The 20,293-nt window shown below is 31.1% G+C and overlaps 1 protein-coding gene across 1 annotated transcript in view; it reads left to right on the top strand.

The window, feature by feature from the left end:
• LOC107438594 (MAM and LDL-receptor class A domain-containing protein 1) overlaps positions 1-20,293 on the top strand; it is a 166,217-nt gene that overhangs the window by 136,903 nt on the left and 9,021 nt on the right. Inside the window, exons 57-67 of the mRNA XM_087163643.1 lie at positions 1,020-1,188; positions 3,825-3,950; positions 6,141-6,293; positions 7,089-7,234; positions 9,070-9,271; positions 9,936-10,103; positions 10,189-10,371; positions 13,936-14,067; positions 16,115-16,184; positions 17,561-17,640; positions 19,271-19,364. Coding sequence (XP_087019769.1) covers positions 1,020-1,188; positions 3,825-3,950; positions 6,141-6,293; positions 7,089-7,234; positions 9,070-9,271; positions 9,936-10,103; positions 10,189-10,371; positions 13,936-14,067; positions 16,115-16,184; positions 17,561-17,640; positions 19,271-19,364 — 1,523 coding nt within the window. The remainder of the gene's footprint in view (positions 1-1,019; positions 1,189-3,824; positions 3,951-6,140; positions 6,294-7,088; positions 7,235-9,069; positions 9,272-9,935; positions 10,104-10,188; positions 10,372-13,935; positions 14,068-16,114; positions 16,185-17,560; positions 17,641-19,270; positions 19,365-20,293) is intronic.

Here is a 20,293-nt window from a genome sequence, read left to right as displayed (position 1 = left end):
CAGGATTTCAATGTTCCGCTTCCCTAATTCAAGGGATATTTCATCTGTACTAAAATCATCAGGAAGGCCACGGATGAGGACTTTAGCATTTTTAACTGGCTGAGCTTTTTCTACTGAAGTGGAAGGCTCTGTGGCTTTGTTGGTAGTCTCCTCCGTAGGTTCTGATGCAGTAATAGGGGTGGGCTCCGGCATGAAAAGAGATTCCGGAGGAGTGCAGCTTTTCTGGGTCATGGATGGGTCAACATTCTCTGTAGCTGCAGCAGACTTTTTCTTCCTCTTCTTTCTCTTTTTAGCTGGTAGCTCTTTGTTGTTTCTATTTTGGATCTCAGGTTCAGAGACTGATGTCTCTTCGTCTATATCCATATTCAAATCTTTACTGGAAGGAGTTGTGATATTATTCGGAACACTGTGCTCGGAAACGGGTTCAGTCTCTATTTCATTAGTAACACTACTTTCTGGGATGGTCACAGGGATTTCCGCTGTCTCAGTGATAGTTGTCTCCATTGTAGTTGAGGCAGTTGGCTTCTTTTGACTCGACTCAACAGTTTGAATTGCGGACACCGCTGCGTTAAAGAGTTCGTTATAATATCTACTTGGTGTTGAGGTAGAAATCTCTCCAATGGAATCTCGCAGATTACGAAGTTCCACGATATCAGTAGTTTGTTCTAGAAGAAACTTTGAGTAAAGTGCGTAGTTCATAGATCCGCCGCGGGCAGTTCGGTGATACGGCATAATTGCGGAGCAGAGAAAAACACGTCTTGTCTCTAGCAAGGCTTGAGCTGGTCTCTCCTCGGTACTGCCTGACCTCTCCCCACTCTCCTACCTACCGTTCGCATAATGCACACATAGTTTCCATATAACACATAGAGTCCATGAAATAAAGTGGATACTAAAAAATGGCTACTAGAGGTTATATTTAAAATTTATTATTTTTTTAAAACGTGATGCTCTAAATATTTTTCTCTGAAATTGCAAAAAAATGCGATATTTCATTCTAATGTTCTATGTAATTTATCTAGTATGAAACACTTTGGGAGACAGATGAAGAAACAGACGAAGAATGGGAAAATGCTGTTGTTGAGATAAAGAACCAGGAAGAATTCAGTGTAATTGTTCAGTGCACTTTAGGAGAAACTCATTTTAACAGCTTAGCTATAGATGATTTATTTTTCTATGCGTGTGAATCTCGTAAGTAATATTTAATGATATCACAGTCAATCTTCTTAGTGTTTGGATACCATAAGAAAAACAAAATTTATTCATATTCAATAATAGGTCTCCATGAGAGACAGTAGCTGCTTCAATCCTCTTACTCATGCTTTCCCCTAGCGTTATGGCTTGTGTCTTAAAAAAGACATTTCCCAGTTTTAGACAGTCATTGTACCTCTTAATTCAGCAATTCATATGATCCTAGGAATTCTCTATCGGGTTTAAATCTAAGTACTTGACAGGGCAATTCCTTCCGCTAACCCCATTCTAGAACCGTGCTGACTCAGGGGACAGGAGTTTCACCTTAAAATGAAGTGAACCGGGTTCGAATCCCAGAGATGGTTGGTCGATATGAATTCCGTATCGAATTCCTCTTGCACCAACCACAGTGCTGACGTGGAATATCCTCAATTGTTGACGGATCATGGGTTAGAATCCTATTGCCGTCAAGCTAACCATGGGAGGTTTTCGTGGTCTTTCCCTCCGTGTAACGCAAATGCGGCTTAGTTCTATCAAAAAAAAAGTCTCGCATGAAGGCAAAATTTCGCCCTATCCAGGAGTTGCCGTTTTTCCTCATTGGGTTCAAAATTGCAAGGCTACGGAGTTGAACATTAATAGTCGTAAACCCAAGAAATTGGGTCGGCTGTTCAACGGCGGCTATAAAATAAAATGCTAATTCATGGGCGGATCACGCACCATGGTAGCTAATGATATCGTTCTGGATACAGTGAAACCTGCCATGTTGACCACTCTTGTAAGTTGGGCACCTGCATAAGTTGACCTCAATTATCAAGAACGGAATTTTTCCTATATAATATAAAGAAGCAAAACCTTTGTAACTTGACCACCTGTCTATCTTGTATGTTGACCACTGAAATAAGTCAATTTTGTCTAGGAGTGTTATGGAATTCTATTCTAAAACCCTCATAAGTTGATCAGAAGAAAAAAAATTAGAAAATTTTCTGTCATTTTGGCAATGTGTGTTAAAATTTCACTTGTTTGGTGAAATAGTGTAAAAAGCTAATCTAAACCCTTTTGTGAGTTGACCATCAGGGGAAACTGTAAGGGGTCAGCTTTTGACCATTTCTTTCATCCGTTCATTGAAAACAGGTATGTTAGTTGAAAAGTTGCTCTTCCAGTCGCAATAGTGAGCATTTGAATAAATGAATGCTCTGAAATATGCTTTGATCCTTTATTTATGGTCTTTGATCTTTAAGAGTAGTAAATAAATTTTAAAGTGTTCAAATAATTTTATTTTGTTAAAGTTTTCAAATTACATGTTCTCGTGTTCTGATATTTTAAGAAATTATATTTATTAAACGCCTCACATGCATAACTAACGAAAAAAAATTTTTTAAAAAATTAGTTAAATATTAGAATTATATGTATCAATTTGAAGCTCATTCAGGTTTAAACGCATTTCTTAAGATATTCATTTGCATATTTTCTGAATAACTTTTTTAAGTCAAGTAAAAAAAATATATTAAATTTATTGTAGCGAAAAAGTAAACAATGATAATAACCCCCTCTATAAGTTGGCCACTTGTCTAAGTTGACCACTAAAACAATGCACCACAAGTGGTCAACTTACACAAGTTTTACTGTATTACATATAAGTTCAACCTTTAGGGCCGGGATAGCCTGGTTCATAGGGCACTGGGCCCATGTCCAAGAGTTCGTGGGTTCGATTTTCGCCGGCGGAAGACTCCCCGTGTAGTAAATGGTGACTGATGCAAGTTAAATCTGTAGAGTTACTCCATAGTTGTAGAGTTGTTTCCATGTTCCCATAACAAATCAATACCTCTGAGGTACTGATCCAGAAATTTCCTTGTCTTCTGGATTAAATTCAAAATTACAAGGAGTTGAACATTAGTAGTCGTAAATGTAGTTAAACATTAGTAGTCGTAAACGGTATTGAACATTAGTAGTCGTAAAATTGGGTCGGCTGTTCAACGACGGTTATAAAATAAGTCCAATCTATAAGTACGTTCTTATTCAAAATACAGGGCTGCCATGTGAGCTTAAAAATGAAATCTCTTTAATAATTAAATCGTAACTATCACTATGATTTACATTGTAAATAATTCATATTTAAAGATAAAATAATCCTCACATCCACTTTCAATAAAAAAACTGAAAAGATAATGTTGAAAACCTGCTTATTTTAATCTCCTATAATAAATTTTTGCTTTTATTGGACAGCACGTTTCCACTTATAGATTGAGATTATTTTGAATTTCGACTATAACAAGTCCAAAACTGCTATTCGAACTCCGCTGAAAAGCATAAGTTCTAAATACTTTTTGTCACAAAGAGGTATTATATCAGAACAACAAATTATGATGAATTTTAAGTAATTTATCTTAGGCTGTTGTCAATGAAAAAAATGTTATATAGTTTTGATCAAAAATTGCTACATGTGGGAAAAGGTTCCAATTTTTTGAAAAATGCGACAGAAGGAAAACTTTTGAAAAAAGAATATCTTATTTGCTTGATTTTAATCAAAATTCCTCATGGAAAAATGAAGTAAGTGATAGAAATCGAAGTTTTTATTTCTTTTAATTGTCATTTATTTAGTTTTGTAACTGATTTTTTAAAATAATTTTTAACTTCAGTTTTTCCACCTATTCACTGCTCGAGTGATGAATGGATGTGTTTAGATGAGTTAAAATGTATCAAAGTATGGACACACTGTGATGGAAAATATGACTGCGCAGACAAATCAGATGAATACAACTGCAGTAAGTGAATTGCATTTTTTTTAAGTGATACTCACAGTTAATAAAAAGTAAGAGTATCAATTTTTGTTTCATTTATTCATTTATTTAATTTAATTTATACTTACATACATACTTATGTGCGTACAAGTATATGTTCGTACTTGCATAAGAAACATATATATACGCATATATATATATGCTTACATACATATTTACTGCAGATCCTGATAACTGTAATCTGATTGTCCTGATAATTATAATCTAATATGATTCAACTCCAACCAAAGTTCCATTTTACTGTTAGTTTTAGTTTTCGACTTTAAGTTATAAGCAGTTGTCGTTTTTTTAACGCATGTTTGCATATTTGTATCACATAAGGATATTTTCACTATCTCTTATTAACGTCGTAGAACTTTTTTGAAATTCCAAACATCAACGGTACATCTCTCTTCATTATTATTAGATTTCCCTCCCCATCACTAATAAGATTAAATTTATATTCCAGGTTAAGAGGAAATTTCAAGTTTTCTATTTCTTCCTGATTTCTAACAACAAATGATTAAAAAAAATTTAAGAGGAAATTTTAAGTTCTCTATTTCTTCCTGATTTCTAACAACAAATGGGAAATTTTAAGTTTTCTATTTCTTCCTGATTTCTAACAACAAATGGGAAATTTTAAGTTTTCTATTTCTTCCTGATTTCTAACAACAAATGGGAAATTTTAAGTTTTCTATTTCTTCCTGATTTCTAACAACAAATGGGAAATTTTAAGTTTTCTATTTCTTCCTGATTTCTAACAACAAATGGGAAATTTTAAGTTTTCTATTTCTTCCTGATTTCTAACAACAAATGATAATAAAAAAATTTCCTCACGAATATAAGTGATAACAGTAGGGACAATTTTTTTTTCATTTATACAAATACTTCAGATTACCTATGTGGAGATTTCAAATTTAAAATTACTTTTGTTCCAAAAGCTAAAGAGTTTTTTTTTTCAAAATGGTATTTTCAGTTTATTTTATTTTGTTTCTGAACATACAAGTTTAAAAACAACGCATAGTTTTATAAACATATATATTAACTTGTGTGTCCCTTTGAAAATAAGACAAAAAACATATGACCTTAACTTATCAAATCATAAACTGAGTAATTTTATTATCTCCTTATTCCTACCACGACCTATGTAACAGAGAATTGGGATCACTTAGTAGTCACTCCAGTGAATTTTTAAAAAAATCTGGTACAGACTGTATTATTAAATTGCATTAAATAAAACTGTAGCTTTCAGAGAAAAACCGATAGCATATCAAAATTAAGCGATGTAAAAGGTATCTGTTAAAATATCTCAAACAAACAACAACAAAATATTCCCCAGTGTAATCATGAAGGAGAAAATGATAATCACAAAGCTCACTCAAACTTGGCAGCTTTGATATGATTAGGATGAACTTGAATGACTTCATCTACTTAATTCCCTTCATTTCTGAATTCCACTGCAAGACGGTGCAGTTTTGAGGCTAAAAATGCATGAGATACGGACATAAAACAAGCTTACTCATTCTTTGAAAATACTCGACTTTATTGCGCAGAAATTTGGAATTGAGCTATATCATCACCTCCTACATCAGAAAGCCTCCACACGGTTATTTAGAAATAGTATGCGCAGACTATTTTAAAAGTGAACCAGTTGCGCACATGAACCCAATTTCTATTTTAAAAGTGATTAAAAGAAATTTATCATATATGTTTGAGAATTGAATCTGTGGTGGTTAACAAGTGAATAAGACAAACCAAACATATTCATAAATTAAACAAATTTTTAGACATATATTTGCTACCACTTTCGTATTTTTATTAGATTTTGTATTAAATGAGTCTCTCATAAACTGGTTTATTTTCATAGTGGTCTGATCGGACTACCTATAAGAAACCGCGTGGAGGCTATTTTCAATTCTTTGGTCTGCTTCATTTCGGTTAACTTTTTCGAGCCATAAAAGATCAAGTCGTGTTAGTTAGGGTCAGTGTAAGTCTATAAATCGAGAATAATTTGTGTTATGTCAAAGACAAAAAAAATCAGGACCATAAAAAATTGAGTTAAAATAATATTCTAATTATAGCAAACTTGCAGCAAAAGCATTTTGTTCTATTACTTGACTCATAATTTCTTTTCCTGCAAATGTTGGATTATATTTATGCTTAAATTGTTTTCAGCTAAAAGATACGGAGACTGTGATTTTGATTCAGAAAATTGGAAAGAAAACTGCAACTGGGAATCAAAAGATCTTGATTTTGAATGGTCAAGGGCAAAAGATGGACGAAGTACTGAAACTGGACCGAGAAGAAATCATAATCCTAGGCAGGAAGGTAAGAAGCATCACAGTTATATAATATTATATAAAGGCGTTGTTTGGAACTAACATGCTCTGTACCGTGGGCAAAAAAATAAACGGAGTACGCTGAATAACTTTTGATCTAACAATCCGATTTTTAAGTTCTAGGACTCAATTTTAATCATTCGAAGAGGTAAATCAATTATGCTAATTAATCAGTGCATATAATATTTTAAGTTACGAAATCAAACACAAAAACGTACTTTCTCTGAATAAACATACTTTTTTCGGTACAGATTCGGGTTTTTATTCTCCAAATTTAACAGCACTCTGGGAAGTATGGTTCACATACAGTCTGGAGAGCTGACCAAAGTTTGGACCCCTTAATGCTAGTTTAATTTTTTGCATATCTCGCCATATCTCAAGAACTTTTTAAGCGAATTATAAAAGTCATGCAATTTTAAAATTCATTTATCCAAAGATGCAAAAAATAACTTCTAGTAAATATTTATTATTTTGTTTAATAATAGTCGAAAAATTTTGAATTGTAAAATATTAAATTTTTCGTGCTTTTAAATTATTTTGTTGTATATTTTATGGCAAAATTTATATATTATATTATTATTATATAAATTTTGGCATTATATATATTATTATTTTATATATTTTTTTGTATTATTTATTTTGTATGGCAATATTATTTTGTATTATTATGTTATATTGTATGTATTATTAATAGTATCTTAAAATATCTCGAATTGGGTAAAATATCGGTTGTTTTAGTTCTTCCTATAGTTAGGTATTTATGCTGTGTGTATTTATTTTTTAGGTTATTTCCTATATATTGACAGTTCGAAGCAAGTTGATGGTGAAAGAGCTGGTGTGGTGACGCCTTTATTCAATGCCAGTGAAGGAAAGTGTCATCTTCGGTTCTGGTATTATATGAAAGGGTCTACCAGTTTAGGAACACTAGAGGTTAATACATAACAATTTTATTTCCATTTGAAAATACTAAGGGAAACTTTGAAATAAAATAATTAGTTGAAAAGTAATTAAAATGTATTCGAGCTATCCTGATTCACAAAATTCACATCTATCAAAAGTTATGTACGACTGGCTTATAAATTGTACTATTTAAATTTCTGAATCATAAAAATAACTGCCCGTTATTACATTAGCTGCAATTATAAATGTAAATATGATATGATATGAGACGCAAAAAAAAATCTAAATTAGAATTATGAATTTACCAGGTAGCAGAATTAACAGAGTCAATCTGTAACATATCGTCATAGATTCTGATTTGTCTGTAACCTGCCACATAGAGTCCATTATAAAATTTAAGATTAATCTAACATGCATAGTATAATTTGTAATTATGAAATTGATAAAAATTTTATCAACATATTTATACATTTTAAAATGAATGGAATAATGAAAATATGAAGAATTCAATTAATCTCTAGAATCAAGGAACTAGATTTTTCGGAATATAAAAATATCATATTTTAAATTTTTCTCGGTTTTTAAATTCGTTATTTTTCAAAAGTGAACTGAATTAAAGAAATTAAATTGGAATTTTTAAAAGTCAACATTGCTCTTTAGCTTGTATGTTCGCCAATTTGCAATTTTTTTTTAAAGAACTAAGACAAATAGTTAAGTTTAGGAATTTTAAAGAGGATTTTTCTGCTTCTCCTCTATCAATTTTTTTCTTCTAATTCAAAGATAAAATTGTAATCTGCAGATTCTGTGAAAATCTGCCACTCTCAATGCCGTGCTGAAGGATTTCTACCGATAGAATGCACGATGCAAATTTTAAATTGTCAGCATATTAAAAGTTAATTGCTCTAGAATTATCTGAATTGTGATTCAAAGTTTAAACATTTTAACCTATGCTAACACCCTATACTAACTCTAATGAAACAGTTTTTCTCTTAACTGCACATGTTTTAAAAAAGGTGATGAACTTTTGCAATAGAATTTTCCAAAAGTTTTCAGCTAAAAGGAATGCTGTTTCTGTATAATTAGTATAGCAATACTCAGATTATATTGTACAACTCCTGTATATCATAATCATGAAATACTTCAATATAAATTTAGGTATTTTATTTCTATTTTTGATATTCGCTGTGTTCCAAATTAGTTGCGACGTTTGAATATTTTTAATGATTGTCAATACTGGTGATTTTATGATTTTGCTTGAACGTTTTTCAAATATTATGAGGTGCTATACTATCAATCAGCAACATTCACTTACCGTGTATTTCCTCCTTAAATCAGTACTAAATTACTCTACTGGCCATTAAAATTGCTACACCAGGAAGGAATGCAAATAACAGAATGATATTTATTGGGCACATACGTTATAGTTGGAAGAACAAGTGATTAAATTTTCAGGATATTTGTATGTATAGATCCTGAGGAATCAGTACCCAGAGCATCCTCCCCTGGCAGCAATAACAGCAGTTATTCTCCTGGGCATCGAGTCGAACAAAGATTGGATAGCATTAACAAAGTTATCATTAGTTGCATAATTTTACTCGTGTCGATCTACGTAACTGGAAGTTATTTATGATTTTACCTACTAGAAATGTAACTACTAATTTGGGACAAAATTTCGACAAAAATATAGTTACTGATTTGGGAAGGAGAGAGTATAAAGTAATCATGTAAAACATGACTATTTCAAACTTAAAATAACAGCTTTCTTCAATATGTATTATTATTATTATTATTGTATTGTTATTTATTACACTGCAGTGCCAATTTTCTGATTTCTTGTTGATATTCTTGTTAAATTTTATTCTTAGGTTCGTAGTGAAGGTGAAAAGGGGCAAGTATTCCCTTTGTGGATAAGGAAAGGACCGCAAGAGGTTAGATGGTTGTACGCACATGTAAGGGTTGGAAGTGATCAGCCTTACAGGGTTTCTTTTATTGCAACGAGAGGTGGCGATAATAAGACGGACATTGCAATCGATGAAGTCAAGTTTACGCATGGATGCGAAGAAGGAGGTAAAACTATGAAACCAAAACTTGGATTCCAATACGTCGTCTGAAACCTTTCATTTATAAATATTTAGTTCAATTTATATACATTACTAATTTATGCGCATAAAATTATAAATTTCAGTATTTGAGGTCAAAACATTTTAACTATTATTCGATAAACTCACTACGTTTTATTCCAATATGAACTCTTATAATGAATAAAAACCAAGGAAAAGAATGGAAAATGAAAGAGCATAGCTGGCTGCGGTAATTATGAAGCATCAATAAAACTGAAGTAGAACTCAAAATATTAATAAACCTACTTTAAACTCTCATTTCTTGCTATGCCCCACGTTTTCGTTACTCTCACGAGTAAAGAATTTTCATTCAGAAATGCATTAAAATTTACTTTTAAGTATTTATGCTTATGACTGGTCACTTTCTTGATATTTCAGTTTTTGATTCTCAACGCGAAAAAGGAACAAGAAGTTGTTGTTTTTTTATTGCCGTGTAAGAGAAATATATATTTATTTAGACATTAACGGAAACTAATACCCACCAACCCACTCTCTAAATCTAAATTTTCATTCTACAAAATATGGGATTTGGAAGAAGAAAAAAAATTAAGTATCTGGTTTGAAGTTTCTACAACAACTATTTAGTACTTACCATAATTGTTTATTTGTAGGAGAGGCGATTGTACCAACAGGCCCTTCCATCGTGTGCAAGGAAGATGAATTCCGGTGCAAGAGTGGTTTTCAGTGCATTCCAGAAAGTTACGTCTGTGATTGTGCTCCAGAATGTGAAGATGGGAGTGACGAATTGGACTGCGATAGCACCTGTGCCTCCACACTATGTAAGTAGCATGCCTGAATTATTTTTATAATACGCATTTACCAGCGTTCCAATGATAATCTTAAAAAAAAATATTTTTCTTTCAGCTCCTAAAGAAATAAGTACTGTCGCGTGGACAACCGAGGATCCTCACCCAAGTGTCTTGCCGCGAAAAGATTGTCCTCATGGTCAGAGACAATGTGATAGTGATCAGCGATGCATCCCTGCTCTCTTGGTGTGTGATGGCGTAAGAGATTGTTCCGACGGATCGGATGAATTATACGGATGTGGTCAGTAAAAATAACTTTCTTTCTGGTAAAGTTGAAACAGTACGGTTGAAAATGTAGTTGTGGTAAATACAGTTGAAGTTGTTGTAGTTCATTTACGTCGCACTAGAGCTGCGCAATGGGCTATTGGCGACGGTCTGGGAAGCATCCCTGAGAATGATCCGAAGACTTGCCATCACAATTTTGATCATCTGCAGAGGGGATAGCACCCCCGCTTCGGTAGCCCGACGATCTGCACGCGGAGTCGAACAGTTTAATGAGGATCAATACCGCATACCCTCGGTCCCTACGCAGACTGATTCTATTGGTCACCCACCCGCACACTGGCGGCAGCCAATGATGCTTGACTTCGGTGATCTGCTGGGAATCGTGTCTTAACGATCAGTCCACTGCGGGACAAAGTACAGTTGAAAGATGACACTGGGGAACGATATTTTTGTTTCATTTACACAAGTACTTGATGTAACCTAATTCGGGTGCGGAATTTCAAATCTGAAATTACTTTTTCTCCAAAAACTGCAATTTTTGCTGCTTTAGTTTATATTTTTTATGTCTGAATGTGCAAGTTTATAAAGAACGTATAGGAGTACACTTAAGTTGTCTACATCTTTGAAAATAACACTAAAGACAAAAACATGTGATTTTAACTTAAAGCATTATAAATTGCATAAAACTGTAGCTTGAAAAGAGAAACCAATTTCAGACTTGATGTCAGCGATACAAAAAATATATGTACAATCTGATTAAAAAATCTCATGCAACAGGAAAAAAATTATTTCCCAGTGTAGTTAAGAAGGTAATAAAATGTATACCTAAGCTCCTGTTCCAAGGTTCTTATCAATTTTAATGGTAACTAATCAAAAACAATTTCTATTTCATTAATTGTGATATCATCAGAAGAATTCTGATTTTCTAAATTTCAACATTCATCTTCGCAATAATATCAGCTATTTTTAAAAATCTACTCTTCGGAATTAGATGATTATTTTTACATAATTTATAAGAAAACTAAAAATTACTATACTTAATACCACTAAATTAATAATTTAAACTTATAAAAATTAAAGGTTGTAAAAAGAAGCTGGTAAAAATATAGATAAAAATTTGTTTCCGACATCTGTTGTCCTGCTTGCATTTTTGCTAGTCTTGAATATTTAACCGGTTAACGCCCAGCGTCATATATATAGGACAGTTCCTTTTTTTAAAAACATTCATTGTGGTGGGAAACTTTTTTCAGCATTTTCATTTATCTGGGTGAATTAAAAGATTCTCAGATACCACAATGATTTAGTTATTTCTGATTAGATCTAGAATTATAAGGAACAAGTTTTTTTTTTGTTTTATCAATGACTTTTTGAATGCCCTATCAGTAGAAAAACCAATTAATTTCGATAATACATTATACCACTTATTCCATAAAACCACTTTTTGTAATATTTCAATATATAAATTCGGGACAAAACGGGTTAATGTGTCCTTTAAAAATGTAAAATTTTTGCTTTAGATTTTTAAAAAATGCATTTATCTTTCTAGACTTTAATGAAAATGTTCAAATATTTTTTCAATCTAAAATTATATTTTTTTAATTTATCTATCAAGAATATTTAATGTACATATTTAAATTAAAGTAATACATATAAATTTAATATTAATATAATAGATATTGAATGATAATATAAAAAATATGCATTTTAATATAGTTATTTAAAATATATTAAATATCAATTTTTTTAATTGAAGTAAAAAAAATATATTAAACTGTACGAGTTATTCTTGTTTGCTAATTTGTATTAAGCATTGCTTTTTATAGATTTTTTTTTACCAATGCATTTCTTCGAGTTCAAAAAAAAATAACTACATTTAAACAATTATTGGAAATTTTATTAATTGAATTATTTTGCTTGTCTTACTCTATAGTTTATTATATTGATTGGCAATACTATTAAGTGGAAATTCCTGAATTGCAACAGAAAAAAATTCTTAGGACAGAAAATTATATTTATTAAATAAGTTTAGATAATAGTCTCTCTCATAGCAGAAATTATTGAATTATATGAAGGTATGGGACAATATCATGATAAACAACATTTTCAATTTCTTTTGGGGAGCAATTTTTTAGAGTGGTTTTGGTGAAGAACGCCACTTTTTAATGTAAGCAATAGAAACTTATTAAATACCTATCTGGACACAGTGGTAAGAAACATATAGATGTAAAAGAAACTAAGGCTTTCTAGAAACCGATCACCCACCCACGGCCAAGCTCTTTTCACCATTTTTAGAGCTTTATCTTTTAACGGCCATGATAGGAATGCCACATAATTTTGACCTTCATCAGACGATGTGGGTAGCACCTGAGCTGTTACCCTTCTTACCAAACTTCTATGTTACAACCAATAATAGGACTTTCAACCACGACAAATTTAACGTGCATCTTGCTGTAGATATACGCCGAGCCACGATGACTCAGGGGATTGAGCGTTCGCCTTCCAATGAGGTGAACCGGGTTCGAATCCCAGTAGATACGAATTCCACATCCAGCTTGCACCGACCACAGTGCTGACGTGAAATATCCTCAGTGGTAAACGGATTATGGGTTAGAGTCCCCCTGTCGTTAGGCTAACCGTGAGAGGTTCTCGTGGTCTTCCTCTCAAAGAAACGCAAATGCGGGTTAGTTCCATCAAAACGTCCTCCACAAAGGCAAATTTTCCCAATACTTGATCCAGGAGTTTCTTTGTCCTCTGGATTGGGTTCAAAATTAAAAGGCTACGTAGTTGAACATTAATAGCTGTAAACCCAAAAAATCGGGTCTGCTGTTCAACGACGGTTGTAATATAGATTCACGCCGGTTGTTTAGTCGGCAACCAGAATTGAACTCACGACCCTCAATTTTCTTTAGATGGGGGGAAAAGACTTATTGGGATTTATCACTACATTTCCAAAATCCCTTATGAATGATAAAGCATTTCACTCAAATGAAAAATTGCGAACGAATTTTTTTGTAACAAAGTATATAAGAGTGAAAAAACATTAAAAAAAACTTAAGTATTGATTTTTATGAATTTAACTTAAGTTTGGCTAGCGTCCTTTGAAAAAGATTTTTTTTTTTAAAATTAAAAATGTGGTATCAAAAGTATCTTTTTAATAGGATTTAGTTTAAAGGAATTAAATAGTTCACTCTGCCATGAACAATTCAATATATTAATAATGTAAATTAAATTTGATTGGAAAATAAAACAGAGTGTTTTTTTAAAGTGATAGTTAACAGAATGAAATATCCTCTCAGTAAGGTTTAGGCTTTTTTTACAGATGTAATCTATAATCATATGTAATCCTGATTGCATTTACGTATGTATTTACATAGGTAATGACGTTTGTAATGTATAACAGTAATATATAATATCAAATAAGAAATATCACTATTTTTGCGTACACTGATGTCTAAAAGTAAAGCACACTTATGCCTTGTGTAAAGGTATGCTTAATTTTTGGACACTATAGTGTAGGTATTTTTCAAATAAACACTGATTGTTGTGACCGGGCATTTATGAAACTCTTGCATTTTTACAGAATATGCTAAGCTATGCGGTGAGAACTTTTATTTCTGCCATGATCGAACATTCCCTCCATGCATAGAAAGGGAACAACTTTGCAATGGAGTCGACGATTGCACTGATGGTTCAGATGAAAGCATTTGTGGAGGTATGCACACATAATTACTGTTGTAACCTATGTATTAGAGCTCGGAAAATCTCACAAATTTTACAGGCCTTTATTGAAATCATTTTTTTTTTTACAATTTTTTTCGCAGATTTCAGGAATTTTATACAAATAACTTACACTTTTTACGACCGTATTTTATTGCATAATATTAAATGTCATACTTTTTAACAAAAAAACTATGATTTTCGGTCATTCAGGAAAAATAAAAAGCAATTTTCGTCTTAGTATTTCAAAAAAAAAATTTTAATATAATGCAAAGCTCCTTGACCAGATTTTTTTCTCACAATGTTAAATGTATTTTTCAATACAAAAATATTGTCAAGTAAGTTTTATATGTGTATATATATAAGTTCAAAATGAAGAATAAAACAAAGAAAAATTATAGACATATGAAAAAAAGGGGGTGGGGAATAATAAGTAAAAAAATAACAAACGACAGTTTATTAAAAATAAAAAAATTTAAAGAAATAAAAAAGATTAAATTTTATTTAAAAAACCGGAAAAAAAGATATAATCAAAGATTTTCTTCAGCCCACACGATTATATCTGCAAAACAGAGTGCTTTCTGATATTGTATCAATAAAGCCAAAGCAAAATATATTAATACAATAGTGTGAGGAGCACTCAAAAAAAATTTTATAAAAAAAACAACAAATAAAATAGATCACAAAAAGTAATAATAACATGTAAAAACAGATAATAAAATAAAAAGAAAAAACATTAAAAAGGGGGACTATAAAGCGAGTAGCAAAATCAGATCAACTTACATGGACGGAATATTTTTCAAGAATGATTTAAAAATGTTTTCGCAGAAAGATTGCCAGATTACAAAATATGAAAATAAAAGATGAAAACAAAAGCGCAAATTGAGTGTAACAAGAGGGTTTTAAAGTGTCGTTCTTACTGCACTGCCGAAGTGATTTGTTATTCTGAGCTTTGATTTGTTAGTTACCAAGGATGGGCCCGAAATGGATGTGCGCAAGGTAATATTATACTGGATAATTTTAAAAATTGATCATAAACAGTTTTAGAAGATAGATGTTTATTTAAGAAAAATTAGAAAATAGAAAAGAGAAACACAAATTGCCTGTTTTGCAAATAATTTTAGCCGCGGATTTGCACGATATGGATTAGCACATAGAAAAACTATTTAAATTATCAAAGAAAAAAAAATTTTAATAGATAATTTTAACACGGATTTGCCCAAAATGGATTTGCACATGGAAAAATTAACGAAGAAAAAAATTTTAGTAGATAATTTTAGCCACGGATTTGCCCGAAATGGATTTGCACATGGAAAATTGTGTAAATTAATAAAAAAAATTTTAGCAACAAATCCATTTCGGGCAAATCCGTGGGTAAAATTGTTTGCTGAGAATTTCTTTATTAATTTATACAATTTTCCATGTGCAAATCCATTTCGGGCAAATCCGTGTTAAAATTATCTATTAAAAAAATTTTTTTCTTTGATAATTTAAATAATTTTTCTATGTGCTAATCCATATCTGTTTTGTGAATATAATCGTGTGGGCTGAAGAAAAGATTATATATTTTTTTTTCCGGTTTTTAAATAAAATTTCATCTTTTTTATTTTTATATATTTTTTATTTTTTATTTTTTTTTATTATTATTATTAATAAACTGTCGTTTGTTATTTTTTTACTTATTATTCCCCCCCCCCCTTTTTTCATATGTCTATAATTTTTCTTTCTTTTATTCTTCATTTTGAACTTATCTAATGAGTTCTGTTTACTTGCAGCTTAAGCACAATAAATGAAACTTATTGTTTTTCTTAACTTTCTTCGTGTTTTCTTGTATTTATTTATTTATCTTGTATTTATTATTTTTTTGCTTGAAAGAAGTGGTTTTTAGCCAAAATACTTCAATTTTTTACTTTAGTTTTTTTTTTCTCATAGCATTAAATTTCATGTTTATTTTTGGGCCATAAAAAAATCTTGAATTAATTTTGCTAAAAACAACTTTTTTTTAACATATAGTAGAGTTTTATCTTTTTAATATCCCCTAGTCTGTCCTGAGACTTTCTGCTTGAACAGCGGCAATTGCAGTTTGATGGACGGAAAGATACCAGTTTGCAAGTAAGTGTAAAATTTAAGTTAGACAAAAATATTTTTTGCTGCTTGTAAATAGAATTGAAAGAATTTAGAAAAGCACAAATAATATTACAACTACTTTTCGGATTTTTTCCAATTTGTGATTTTATTAATTATTATCGTTTATATTATTAAAACTGCCTCGTGGGTAACATAAAAATTTACACTGGGGAACAAATTTTTTGTTGTATTTATACAAGTACTACTTGATTTTACCGAATTCATGTGTTGGGATTTCAAATCTGAAATTAGTTTTATCCCGAAAACTGCAGTGGTTTTTCAAAATGACATTTTCAGTTTAGTTATATACACTCTTTTACTCTAGTTTATTTAATTCTTATAAGACTAAAAATGTTTGTCTCTAACACATCGCATATATAAATAGAAATATATTATCGCCTTCTTCCTACCACTCTCTACGTACCAAAGAAGTAGGGATCATTTAATTACATAAAAACTGCAGCTCGTTGAGAGAAACCGATTATACGATAAGAATACGTGATGTTAAGGAATTTTAGATTTTTCAAAAATAATTTCATGCAACTGAAAACAAAAAAATTCTACCCCAATTTTTTATGTTTTTCCATAAAGCTGTCTCCAGAATTAGTTTATTTCTCAATCTATACACAAAAAATTGTTCATTTGTTTAGAGATAGTTTATTTTAAACTAGATTTCAGAAATCTTCTAACATGTAATTTAAAACTTCAACCGAAAATTAAAAAGTAATAATTACATTGTACATGTATTCAATTTTATATAATTTTCTTGCATAAAAAATGCTCGCTTTCATGACCGTTTTCTTCAAAATTACGCTACCATTAAGGATTAAAGCGCATTTTAGAATTTACTCCAGCACCAACTTACGCCAATGGCAGATTTATTTAGGCATTTATTAGCTTTTTTGAAATAATTTTTGTTTTATTCATTAAAATTTGTTTTATGGAACATAATTATCTATTTTTAATTTTTAAACTTTTTTTTATTATTAAATTACCATTCTAAATCATAAAAATTTTTGAAAAGTTCCAAAAAGTTTTAAAATTATTTTAAACTTTAATTAAAATTGTTTGATTAGAGTTCATTAACTTTAGACATGATTCAACAGTTGTAATGGTTAAAATGCGGTTAAAATAAAACAAAAGTGTGTTTCAGAATGTTAATAAGTTATTTATCAAAGAGAAAAATTGCAATCATAATATTTCTCAAGGATTATCATGGTATATGGAAACTGTAGAATCATATAGAATTAGAATCTGGCAGAAAATTCCACTAAAAACTAATATTACGGCTTCAAAAATGAATACAAAATATAAAAGTTACAAAATTTAGATATTTTTATTGGTTTTCTTTTTTATTATAGATGCAAAGAAGGTTACGCTCAAAATAGATGTGGAAAAATGAAAATTGAAATTAAACCTGATGACAAGCCAAGTTATAATAGTAAGTTTTTCAGATTTAATTATTCGATTTTTTTTTTAATTTCAATTTCTCATGAAAAATTAGACCGATTTCACTAAACTTTTGTATTTTACCTTAGAAAATTTACATTTTTAAAAGCATGTAAGAAATTGTACATTTTACAATTTAAATTTTTTCGACTTTTATTAAATTAAATAATTTGCTAATTTTGATTTATTAAATAAAATAATTTTGCGTAAGCTTTTCTCCATGACCGGGAAGAGGCCATGGAGAAATGAATGGCGCAATATTCCATTCTCCGACGGGTCCCATTTTACTGTTCATCCTGATAATAGGCTGATTTTCATCTGGAGAGAACGTGGCACTAGTGTACGTTGTGACAACAATGCGTTGTAGTTTGGGGACAAAATTAATTAAATTAATTTTGGCAAAATTCATTTAATGAGAATCTCTATTTTTTGACAAACTTTTTTATGAAACAAATTAGCATTCAAATTTTAGAAATTTTTTACACCAGATTGCAAAATAAGCTTGTTTTGAAATTTAGTAAATATTATTTTTCTTCCTTAGCAGAACGCGGTACTTCTATTTTCTCTCGTTCTTCTTCTGTTTATTTCGAAATACACTCTATAACAAAAAAATCAACACACCAGGAAGGAGTTGTCCTATTGAAACGAAAATTGGTGGATAGGAAGACAATGTACAGAATAGTAAATGATTAAAATCTCAGAACAATTGAATAATTTATTGCAGAGTTACAGTAACAAGTTCAATAAGGTGTTGACCCACCTCGGCGTGGCATAGACCGATACAGCTCCCGAATAGCCTCTTGCGGTACTTCCTGCCAAATTAGATCCAATTGTCGAGCGAGGTTATCAACATTCCGTGCCAGATGCAATCGCCTTCCCATCATATCCCAGACAGGCTCGATGGGCCGTATGTGGTCTGGCATTGTCCATCTGAAGAACCAGCCCAGGGTCTGCAAAAGGAACAGGTCTTGGGATGTCGTCGACGTACCGCTGTGCAGTAAGTGTACCTCTAATGACGACAAAAGGGATCCGACTGTCGAAGGAAATGGCACCCCAGACCATAATGCCTTGTTGAGGGCCGGTGTGGAGTGCAATGGTGAAGGTAGGATCCCCCCTCTGCCCTGTGCGTCTCCAAACACGTCTTCGATGATCGTCAGGACACAGTTGGAAGCGGGATTTGTCGCTAAAGACTATACGTCCCCAGTCGGCATCATTCCAGCCATATCTGTTCAAAACATTCATGCATACGAAATTTCAAAGCAATCGGATGATTGCTTCTTGGTGAGTCGATTTTTTTGTTATAGAGTGTAGTATCATATTTTTGGAGCATCCAAAATAAAGCTGCAATATGAACTGTGGATTCCGGAAAAGTTTTCCAACAAATATGATAATGATCTCCAAACAAAGTGTGATATTCATTCTTTAACAATAATAAATCAAACTTTAGCATTCGAATGAATTTTTTTTTAAATAATTTATGCAGACATGTTACCCTCAATACCATTTCAGTAAATAACATTTTCTCGTTGCTCACGTATTAAGTTCATAAAGGAAGTAAAAAAAGTGTCAAAGTTCATTGTTCAAAGTTAGTTAATTTATATTAATTTTTTGAATTTTTACAGCTTCCAGAATTTTCTGGCTTCTTGGTTCAATTTTTGGATGTCTTCTGTTTATTTTCATAGTATTTGTAATCTGGTACAGAAGAAATGCAAATACGTAAGTAACTTTTTTAAGATTCAAGTATACATTCTAAAACTTTTTAGAATGTCTAGTTGGTAGTAAGTAGTATTCTGTTAGTATTATATTATATTAAAAACATCAATTTAAAAGAAATTTCTCTCCTTCCTGCTCTTTAAATGATAAATGCTCGCCTTTTGTATAAAAATAATATAGTATATTTTAAAAAAACATGCATTTCTTCCAAATAAGTATTTAGTCTAAATAGCAAATTTTTCAAATAAACTAGGAAACTCACTTTTCATAAAAACGTTTAAAACAATGACATCCAAACTAATGCTGCTTCCCTTCAGTTTCCCTCGAATAAAATGAAACTAAAACTTTTCAATAGTACTTTTGCCAGAAAATATTTCTGGCCAATCCAGATAAATACTTAGGACAGAAAATTTTGGTCGATACAGCAACCTACGATATTCACGTATTCTAATTAGAAGCAAAAAAAAATTTATAAGATAAAATTATCTAATAACTATACAACTACATAATTTACTGACTCTTGTTGACTTACGAAATCTAGATTTGTTCATAATTCAAAACAGATCTCACAGGAATTGGACAAAAATGTCGAAACATTTCTATACTAACTCAATGTAAACAATTTTTTAGTCAGCAACGAAAGGTTTTGGAAACTCTTACGCAATTTGAAAGATCCTGCTTGAAGCTTTTAAGAATGGTGACTTTTTTACCTAAGTAAAATTGCATCGACCTAAGTGAATGTAGGAAGTTTTTACTCTTTTTCCAGTACCAGTTTAATTAAAAAAGCATTCTAATATACGTATTGCAATCCTACACAATGATTTGTTAATAGAGCAAACAATATTCGTACCTAAAAAAAGGTTTATAACTTCCTATTCCCTATTTTAACAATTCCATATTATGCATGAGTAAATATAACACAATTTCTAAAT

The sequence above is a fragment of the Parasteatoda tepidariorum genome, chromosome 5 (genome assembly GCF_982258835.1).
Source record: "Parasteatoda tepidariorum strain Cologne lab strain chromosome 5, Ptep-v5.0, whole genome shotgun sequence".
Lineage (NCBI taxonomy): Eukaryota > Metazoa > Arthropoda > Arachnida > Araneae > Theridiidae > Parasteatoda > Parasteatoda tepidariorum.
Note: the sequence above shows the minus strand (reverse complement) of the source record. Positions and strands in the feature narration are given on the sequence as shown.